The following is a 10,115-nucleotide window of genomic DNA, read 5'->3' as shown; positions in this document are numbered from 1 at the left end:
TGGGGCCCGCGGCGGTTCTGGAGGGTGCTCTGCTGAGGCCCAGCTCTGTGCAGCCACGTGGAAAGCGTCTGGGGCAGAGCTGATAGGGAGGTTTTTTTTCAGGAAAAAAAAAGAGCAAGCCACCAAAACAATTTACTGATACAGAAATTCCCATGGGAAATGTCAACCTTTTGGGAAATTTTCTACAAAAGTATTTGAGCTGTTGTCAAAGCTGAAAAAATTTTATCTTCAAATTTTTCAGTTTTCAGCCGTGTATTTGCTTTGAACACAGCAGCTTCTTTCCTGGGTATTCTGGGGGGCTGTTCTGTGCCGCAGCCCATTTGTGCCTGTCAGCTCTCTGTGGTGAGGGCCATGGGATGACACTTTGGATCTTGGTGTGTTGTAGGGCTGCCTCCACCCTGAAGATATCCTGACAGCGTCGCCCAAGATGCTGCTGCCCTCGTCTGCCCAGCTGCCTGACCTGGGAACGCCCCTCTCTGCCCACCACCAAATGCAGCTTCTCCAGCAACTTCTTCAGCAGCAGCAGCAGCAGACACAAGTGGCTGTGGCACAGGTTGTTCCCTCTGCTCTTTCTTGGGGACAGTGGGAGGGCTGGGGCAGCCAACCTGGAGGCAGCATTGAAGGCCAGCAGCTCCATGGGGAGGGCAGGCTGCCTCCAGGCAGGGATGCTCAGGTGGTGGTTATGGGAGAACGTGGGGTATGAGGGATGTGGACAGACTGTATCCTGGGCTACGCAGCAAGGGGAGAGGAGTGGCAATTTGTTCTGACCCTGTCACAAAAGATGAGCTGCTTAGGTCTTCATGCTACCAGGTTTCTTGGTTCTTTGACCCCTGTCTGCTTCCAATGCCTGGCTTCAGCGTTAGCCCCGGCTGACTGCTGACTGGGCTGTGCAGCTGGCAGCTTGTTCTCCATGCAGGTATATCTCATTTAAGCAGCTCTGGCTGCTTTATCCAACTCATTATTTTAGATTTTCTTGTTCCCTGACCCCTCACAGAGCTCTCTGCATTTGCTTGACTTTTTTCTTGGCCTGAACAATCAGCTCCAGCAGCCTTTCTGTGGTGTCCTGCAGCTTTCCTCTTCTCACATCACAATATCAGTGTTGGTCCTTCTGGCTGAGCTGCTGCCCTGAGAGCTCACGTGCCTTCTGGGGTCATGGGCTCAGGAAGTTGCTTTCCTCTCTGGAAGAGAGACCTGCATCCTCAGAGGATCCATTCTATCTGCCCAAGTACAGTATTGCTACAGGCAAAGCTTCCCAGGCAGAACTGGCAGCTTTCTCTGTGCTAGGGACTGCTTGCCTTTGGTAGTTCCCAGTCTTTGTATACGTGAAGAGCCTCGCAGTGGCAATTTTTGTCTTCCTTTTTTCAGATTAAAACAAAAAAAATCTGAAATTGTGTAGCACCATTTCTTGGCTGGCTCCTGGAATGGCAGCTAGTGATCTCATCCACCTCTCATGAAGGGCTGATGCCCTGCTCTGGACTTCTGCCCACCCCAGGGTGATTCTTGTCCCAGGAGCTGTCATTTCGCTGTTCTTTAATCCCTTCAGTGCATGCCATGGTAGCTTTGTATCATTGTGATTTATTAATTAAAAAGTTGGGCTTTATCAGGTCAAATGCCTTTCAGATGACTGGATGGATTACATCAAGACCTCTGTCAATAGTACTTGTTACCTTCTCTCAAAAAGTACCAAGTCAGTTTGTCTCTGAACACACAGGATGGACACAGGACAGATTCTTTACTAAGAAAGCCAGGAGATCCACCATGTTGACCAGGATCTGTGCAGGGACCATCCTGTAATTATTTTGGCCTCTTAATTATTTGGCCGACGCTGAAATGCTGTTCAGTTCCCTCACTGACCAGAGACTTGCTTTTGCAAGGCATTTCCAGTTACCTGTGAAACTTCCTTCTCCTGAATTAACCCTTCTGGGTCTTGTCTCCAGGGTGCTGGTGGCAGAAGCCACTGCCCCTGTGCAAGGCATGACATTTGGGTTCTGCTCGCATCTTCTTCCGGCATCACCTGAGCATCACCTGGGCCCTGCTGCAGGTACCTGTGATGGAGACAGCTGCTGGCTGTGTGGAAGGATGACTTCCAGGCTGACGCTGCCAGCACTGAGCTGTGGCACTCACTTAGCATTTAAATGTGATTCCACCTCTGCCAGCTCGGCTCAGGGTCTCCGCTTCACCTACATGCATTTGGCAGAGGGTCCCCATCCCACCACACTGCTGTGCCCCCCTGTCCTACCACCAGCAGGAGGAGGAGGTGACTGTGGCTCCTTCAGCAGTGGTGTGGGTGTCTTACCTGGCTGGGGACCCACAGGCAAACCAAAAGGGCTCTGTGTTGCCTACTCAGAGTATGAGGTATTGCACCACCTCACCCTTGGTTTGGCTTCAGGGACAGTTGCAAGTCCCAGCCCCTTGCCTGGCCTCCTGCCACCCCCCCGAGCTCACTGTGCTTCAGCTCTTCTCTGCCAAGAGCACTGCTCTGCTACCTTGCTGGCTGCATCTGGGCAGCTCAGGACAAAGTGGGCAGCACCTGCCCGCCAGCAGGCCTGGCACTGCCTCCTGGTGCCCATCCAGGAGGGGAGGTGGCCCCCAGCTGTGCTGCTTTTGGGACCCTGCTGCCGCAGTTGTAGCAGCTCATGGGTTTGACAGGCTACAGAGAGCTTCCTCCTCTTCCCCAAGGTCACTTTCTAGGTCAAGGTAAAACTGTCTTTTTTGCTTGGCACGTTTTTTGTGTAGTTTTTTTTCTTTTCATTTGTTTGTTTTTAAATCCATACTTTCCTGGTTCCCCACAAGCCTGACTGGCTCAGTCCTGCTGGAGAGAGGAGCACTTGCAGGAGTCATGGGTGGGTGGCAGGAGAGGATGCTGAGCTGGTGTTGTTCCTGGGTAGCTCTGCACTGCTGTCCCCTTGCCCAGAATATGCTCCTGGGGCCCTCCTTGCTCAAGCTCAAATCAGAGGTGCCTCCACTGCCCCTGCATTTCTGTCTGGTCTTGCCCAACAGCATCAGCATCACACCCTCGCTGGGATGCTGTGCTGGTGATACAGATGCCTGCACATGCGTAGCTCTGCTGACATCAATGGGCTTCTCACCTCCAGACTCCCCCCGGGCTAACGTTCAGGCATTGCTTCCTACGGCTAGAGCAAGCAGCCAGCTCATGTCCCCAGCGCCACCGTGTCTCAGCAGCACGCTGCCATCTGTGTTGCTCGGGGCACGTTGTGCCTGTCCCGCCTGCAGCTCCAGGGCAGCTCTGATGCTCCCGCCCCTGCTAGTGACAGGGAGAGGTGCCCGGAAGGACGGCTCGGCCGGGCCCAGCTCGCGGCATGTGGCTCTGTCCTTCTGCGCCCGCAGCACCAACCAGTTGGTCGAGCGTGTCTTCTCCTCCACATCCATCTGGCCTCCTCCTGGTGCCCTTTCCTTGTGCATTCGCGGCACATGTACATGACCGATGGTTCGGTCAGCACCAACTCCCTTTGCCTCGGGCTTTTCTGTCAGAGAGGCCAGGGGCCCACGCGCTGGATTTGCTGAGTGTGCCCTGGAGTGACACTGCGGCCTTCCCCAGCTCTCCCCATCCCATCTGTGGGTGCCCGCAGGGAATGGCTTCTTCATCACATCATTTGGTGGGATTCTGGTGAGACTTGGTAGACGAGCAGGGGTAGATGGAGTCGAAGCTTTCAGCCCTCGAGCAGCATCTCCCAGACACTTACCCACTCTGTCCTGTCACACAGGTCCACTTGCTGAAGGACCAGCTGGCCGCGGAGGCGGCGGCGCGGCTGGAGGCCCAGGCTCGTGTGCACCAGCTCCTACTCCAGAACAAGGACTTGCTGCAGCACATCTCGCTCCTGGTCAAACAGGTGCAGGAGCTGGAGCTGAAGCTGGCAGGGAACAACACCAGTAAGTGTTTCTGCCCTTTCCTGTCCCCTTGCAGCTAGCTGGGCCTGTGGAGGACATGTATGTGAGTGTTTCTCCTGGGATTTTTGTGCATTTCCAGTGATCTTGTGTAGGGGAACAGTAAAGGCCTTCTGGCCTGGCTTGTGCATGTGCAGCAGGGTGCTTGCATGCAGCATGGGAGGTGGATGGGGAGGGCTGTATGGACAGGTAGTCACGTATGTCCATCAGCTGTATGTCCACTTTCCCAAGTGGCGGCATGCTCTAGGTCAGCTCTTTACATACCCAAGAAGCCCTCCTTGACCTTCTCTCCAGCAGATGTGGCCATCAGATCCCTGCAGGAGCTGGGGTGGGAGACAGCTATCTTTTTATCCTGCAAAACTGGATCTTTGTTGGCTGACAGCAGCTCCTGGCACCAGTGACAGTCCCTCGAAATGGTGCTGGTTGGGAAGCTGACAACCAAGTGGCCCAACACTGTCCTCTGGCCAGTCTGTAGCCAGCCACGGTGGCTGGGGAACACCCAAGCAAGCTAGGGTAGCACTGCGTGCCTCTCAGCTGTGCCCTTCTCTTGCAGCGGGCTCCCAGGACAGTCTGCTGGAGATCACCTTCCGCTCCAATGTCCTCCCTGTCCTCTGTGACCCGACCACCCCGCAGCCTGAGGACACCCACCCACCACCGCTGGGCCCCAGCTCGGGCTTCCCCAGTGCCCTGGGCAGCCCCATAGGTAGGAACGACTGTCTGGTGAAGCTGGAGCGCTACCGCTTCCTGCCGGACTCGGGGCCGCCCGACCCGGAGCCAGCGCTGGGCAGCCTGGAGCTCATCAAGTTCCGCGAGTCGGGCATCGCCTCCGAGTACGAGTCCAACACGGACGAGAGCGAGGAGCGCGACTCCTGGTCCCAGGAGGAACCGCCGCGCCTGCTCCACGTCCAGCCCAGGCAGGACCTGGGCGACAGCCTGGAGGACGAGATCGCCGTGTAGGGGTCGGCAGGAGGTGGTGTGGAGCAGCCGGGACCCACCAGAGCTGGGGTGGACCCTGGCCATAGCCCCCTGGCCCTGGCAGGGATGGGACAGCCCGGAGGGAGAGGGGGCGGAGGAGGGAGCGTGAGGCTTCCAGCACAGGGCCGGGGGGTGTGCGGAGCTGAGGACGGGGCCGTGCAGAGGGGAGCTCCAGGCATGCCGTGTTCCGGCGTGCGTGGGCTCGTGCGCTGAGCTGGAGTGCCCCTGCCTCGTGTCAGACAGCGAGCTGACAGCTTCTGCTACACCCTGGTCCCCGTCCCCCCACAAGCTGCATTTTGAGGCCAGGCAGAAGGGACTCCCTGCTGGATTAACCGCTGCTGCTGGTGGGGACGCAGTAAAGTAGATGAAGGTTTTTGCTGAGAGAATGAAAGAGCAGGCACAGGGCAGTGAGTGGGGACAGGGGGCACCAAGGAGGCAGCACCGGTGTGGTGAGCATGGACAGAGCCACTGACAAGGGCTCTGTGGCACTCTGTGTGGTGGGAAAGGTGAGAAGAGCCCAGGGCTGTGCTAAGGGGTTAGGAGTAGGGATGGTGCACTGTTGGTGTGGGTGTGTGAGAGAGAGGTGAGGAGCCAGGGGATGGAGGGGATGAGCCTGGGAAGGACCTGAAGCAGGGAGATGAGATTGCGCTGGGTGGCTGGACACAGGCAGCGCCCATCAGGATGATGGTGTTTGTGGCACTTCCAGACAGGGATTGTACCTGCCTGAGGTGGGTGGAGGGGGTGTGGGCACTGTCTGCTCCTCTCCCAGGCTGTGGAGAGAAGACATGGCTCAACATGGAGCAGGGAGCCAGGGCATGTAGCACATGGGGCTATGGAGTGTCCTTCCCCTTATTGTCCAGTCTGGGCTCCTCAGCACGGCCACCAAGATTCTGGTGCTCTCAGGCCACGTTTTTAAGCACATCCCTGCAGACCCTGCCTCCCCATCACCACAAATTCCCTGGTTTGCTTTATAGACAACCCTCCTGTTTCCAGGCAGTCATTTGAACCTAGACCAGAGCTGAGGGATGCAGTGCTAGCGTTGGCCATGTGCAGGGACCTCCAACGGATCCAGAGTTTGTTTTCTGCAAACACGTTTATCAGCTGTCTGTTGCTGTAGCCTTTAAGAGGCCATGGCTGAAGGAGTATGAAACAGAGTCCTGATGTCTGCCCTGCTCCTTGTAGTAACACTCATCAAGGTGGGGATTGGCACAGGTGTCTTCCTCCACATCCACCTTCCTGTCCTGCTTCTGCTTCACTGTACTGCTTCCTTCCACTCTTGGCTTCACCAGCTTTGTCTCTGCTAGACCTGCCTGCAACTAACCCTTAGCTGAACATCTCACAGACATGAGCTCTTGCTCTCCTCCAGGGCTTAGCCCAGCTGCTGAGGAAGGTCCATTGCTTCTTTCTGCACTGGTCCCCTTGGGACTGAGGGCTGCTGAGGAGTGAGGTGTGGGTGAGACCCCTAAGGGCCAGTATGAGTTGTGCTGTGCACCCTCACCGCAGGGTGAGGCTGAATGCTTTGAGGAGCTAGAGAATCCTAGGGGGAAGGAATGACATACTTCAGTGTCCTTAGCAGTGGCCTGGTGTCCAGGGGAGCAGATGCTGGTTGCAGTGTGTCCCAGGTGCTCCTGTCCTCTGGCCACCAACACCTCTATATGCCCTGTCAGGTGCCACTGCATGCCAGCCTCTCTGCTGGAGACCCCAATGTCCCAATCCTGCCTTGCAGCAGCTGGAGGTGGAGGCACAGGGAATGACATACTTCAGTGTCCTTAGCAGTGGCCTGGTGTCCAGGGGAGCAGATGCTGGTTGCAGTGTGTCCCAGGTGCTCCTGTCCTCTGGCCACCAACACCTCTATATGCCCTGTCAGGTGCCACTGCATGCCAGCCTCTCTGCTGGAGACCCCAATGTCCCAATCCTGCCTTGCAGCAGCTGGAGGTGGAGGCACAGGGTGAGAGGCTGGTCCCTGCCAGGACCAGGGTGGGTTCAGTTCAGCAGCACGCACAGGACATGGTGCGGGAAGGGTCGGGATGTGTGAGTGAGGTCAGAGAGGGATTTCCAGGGGGGCAGATGGGTTGTGCAGGAGAGGTGATGGCATGTGCTTGGCCATACACACAGGGCAGATGAAGGGAGAGCCCAGCAGGAGCAGCAGCAGGCAGGAGGTGTCTTCCAGGCTGGGCTGCCTCAGAAAGCAGGCAGGGCTGAGCCATGGCTCCTGCCCGTCCCCGCTGTGCACATGCAGCCCAGGGTGGTGCCCCGCAAGCTGTGGGGACCAGCTGTGGGCTCGGGCTCCTGCCCAGCACTCTGCCTGCAGGGGACAGTGGTGGGTGCCCCACGGGCTGAGGGGGTGCGGCTGGTGAGTGGGACCCTGCCAGTGTCCTGTCGCACTGCAGGTGTACATGTGTAGATGATCCTTCTCCTAACTCAGTGCTGCCTCCAAGATGCCTCTCTAGCCTCCCGCTTTTGTTATGGACCTTGACCGGGAATTTATAGCTATATTTTTTGTCCTTTCTTTCCTACAACTGTTGTGTTACTAACTGTTTACTCAATCTATCTGGGAAACCAATCTGTCAATGTAAGTGCACTTAACCCTTGGGTGTTGTCATTAGTCGACTTGCTTTTGCTAAATAAATCTTTCTATTTCTCAAGGCTTTCTGTTGTTTCTTCCTTCTCGCTGACTCTCTTTCTGTACTCCTCTCCCGCTCCATGCTGGGAGGCAGCACCAGTGGTGGCATCCCTTGGCCATGCACAGACCCGCTCCAACCTAAGCATCCTGCCCTGTGGGACCCTTGCTTGTGGTGCCAGCCACAGGCTGCTCGGGAGAGGGAGGTGCCCCAAACACTGCTGGGAGCAGAGAGGTTTCAGTCTTTCCCCTTCAACCACTGCACAGCGTGGGCTCATCTCAGGGCTGACCCAGCAGCTTAGGGGTGCCAGGGGGTTCCCGGGATCTGCAGAGCTCCCTGCAGAGATGCAGCAATTCCAAGCAGCGCTTTTGGCCTCCAAGGAGCTTTTTGGCTGCTGGGGAAGGAAAAGTCGGGAAGAGCCTCTTTTAAAGGATGGCGGAAGTGTTGTGCAGGCAAGAGCCACAGGCAGACAGCCGGCCGCTCCTAAACCGCTGTATTGTGCCGCTGGCAGGAGCGATGGAGCAGTGCCCTCCCGCGGCGGCTGCCCGGCTGGCGGGGCTACGCGGGCACCCTGGGGGATGCAGCCTCCTGCGCCTCCTGCTCCTCCTGCTCCTTCTCCCACAGGGCCTTGAGCCTGCGGTAGTACACCTTGCAGCTGTAGCCTTCCTGGGCGCTGTTCTGGATGTGTGTCTTGACCGACCAGAGCACGGGGAAGATGCGGCAGCACGACATGCACTGGTAGCCGCCCTGGGGCACCGGCTGCTGCTGGGAAGCGATGAGGATATCCCGGACCGTGATGCTGGCCCGCCTGGCCTTCTTGGGGTGCTGGGGCTCATCTGAGGATCCAGAGGAGCAAACAGTCTCAGAGAGGTCATCAGACTCCTCACACTCCTGGGCGCTGGTGGTCAGGCTGGAGGAGAGGCTGCTCAGGGGCTGCCCGGCATCTCCTTTGGTGTGTACGAGGTAGCTGTAGGGCGAGAACCAGGGCCGGTAGACGGTGCAGGCTCGGGCAGGGAGCTCGCTGCCTGGCGGGGCTGCAGGGCTGCAGGCTGTGGAGGAAAGGGCCTGCAGTGAGTCAGGGGTCCCTGTAAGAGCCTGGCCCTGCACAGGTTTGGGAGCAGTGCTGGGGGCCTTTTCTCTGTCTCCATGGGTTACAGAGGTGGCTGGCTCTATGCCGGCACATCCCCCAGCATGGGGAGTACCATCTCTCCCGCTGCAGGTTGTGGGGTAGGGATGGGCACAGGATGCTAGCAGGCACTGGGGCACTGGCTCAGCACAAGGCTTACCCAGCAGCCCGCTGGAGTAGTCTGACACAGATCTGTCCTGGCACAGAGGCAGCAATGGCGGGGCCGAGCTGGTGCTCCGAGGGGCAGCACCCACAGCATTGCCGATTTCTGCTAGGAAGACATTGGGAAGAAACCAGTGTAGCTCAGAGGTGGGATGCACAGAACCCCATCAGATCCCTGGAAAGCTCCCGCTGGCACAGACCCACCCATTACCCTTGTCCCACCCACACAGGAGGACATGCCCAGCCAAACCCATCCATGGCCTGTCTATGCACAGGCCCTTGCTGTGCCATGAGAGGCTGAGCGGTGCAATGGCTGCGCCCACAAGGAGCAAGGGGGGAGCCTTGCCCACAGGCAAGTGCCAACTGCCTGCACCCCGTGCCTGGCTGCTGCTGAGCCCCAAGTTACCGGGCAGGCTGCGAGGGCCTAAGGGGAATAGGACCTCCGGGTTTCTTGTCCTGGTGCTGCAGTGCATGGCCCCGGTGGAAACAGTGTGCAGGACAAAGCTGTCCATCGCCCCTGCATAGCCGGCGTGTGGCTCCTGCACCATGGTACCCGTGCTGTCACCGCCTGCTATCACAGAGGGATGACGTCACACATGTACGGTGCACAGCAGAACGCGTCTGGGCACTGTGCTCAGCCTCTGGGATCTCTGGGGAGCTTGGCCAGCACAGGGGGACAGCCAGCCTGGGCTGGAGAAGCAGCCTTGGTGGAGTAGGCAGTGCAGAGCCTAGGCCATAGGTGGCCCCAGAGAACCTCCTGCTGCTTTGTGGGTACCTGGCTGATAAGGCCCCATGAGTTCCCATCTTCAAAGGCAGCACAGGAGGTCCAGGCAAGAGGTCAGCAGCATGTCTTCCCCAGCAGTGTGGAAGGGACAGACCTGCTGTCCCCTTGTCATTCCCTTGGTAAATCCTCTCTTGGTTTCTTTCTTTCCCCAACCTGCTTTCCAAGTCACTTGGTGTCAGGTAAGAGACACTCTCATTGTGTTGGCAGTGCCAGTGTGGAGCGCTGGGCTCACCGCTATCCCTTCTTGACCCATGCTGTCCCCACTGCATGCGTGGTCCTGTGCAGCCCTGGCATAGCCCCGCTGCTCACAGCCTCTGCAGGGCTGTAGGAGCAGCTTCCCTGTCCCCCAGATTGTGTTCCCATGCTGCTGGGTCAGGAGCTGGTGGGCATCTCTGGGATGTGCTGTCCCGGCCGGGATCCCCCCTCCAGCCTGGCTCACGGCCCGTCTCTGTTCCTTTTCCCCTCCAGTGGACCAGAGCATGTTTGAGAACGCCAGTGCCAGCACAGCACCCACCCTGCGGCCACAGCACACCCCCAGCAC

At 58.0% G+C, this 10,115-nt stretch overlaps 2 protein-coding genes across 2 annotated transcripts; one reads left to right on the top strand and one right to left on the bottom strand.

Moving 5' to 3' along the window:
• Window positions 1–385: 385 nt before the first annotated feature.
• NOS1AP (nitric oxide synthase 1 (neuronal) adaptor protein) lies at window positions 386–4,863 on the top strand (the record flags this gene model as incomplete). Its single annotated transcript, XM_008939425.1, has 3 exons — window positions 386–553; window positions 3,726–3,891; window positions 4,460–4,863. Coding segments are annotated over 3 exons (738 nt in total), but the record flags the coding sequence as incomplete, so codon positions are not given.
• A 3,197-nt stretch (window positions 4,864–8,060) lies between these two features.
• On the bottom strand, window positions 8,061–9,338 carry LOC103772106 (uncharacterized protein C1orf111 homolog). The gene is made up of 3 exons (XM_008939424.1): window positions 9,197–9,338; window positions 8,789–8,899; window positions 8,061–8,551 (listed from the first exon to the last, which is right to left on the bottom strand). The coding sequence occupies exons 1-3, from the start codon at window positions 9,336–9,338 to the stop codon at window positions 8,061–8,063; spliced, it is 744 nt and encodes a 247-aa protein (XP_008937672.1).
• Window positions 9,339–10,115: the final 777 nt, after the last annotated feature.

Source organism: Merops nubicus, unplaced genomic scaffold, assembly GCF_000691845.1.
Source record: "Merops nubicus isolate BGI_N331 unplaced genomic scaffold, ASM69184v1 scaffold46824, whole genome shotgun sequence".
NCBI classification, from domain to species: Eukaryota; Metazoa; Chordata; class Aves; order Coraciiformes; family Meropidae; genus Merops; species Merops nubicus.
The sequence above is the reverse complement of the archived record's forward strand: the minus strand, read 5'-3'. Positions and strand labels throughout refer to the sequence as shown.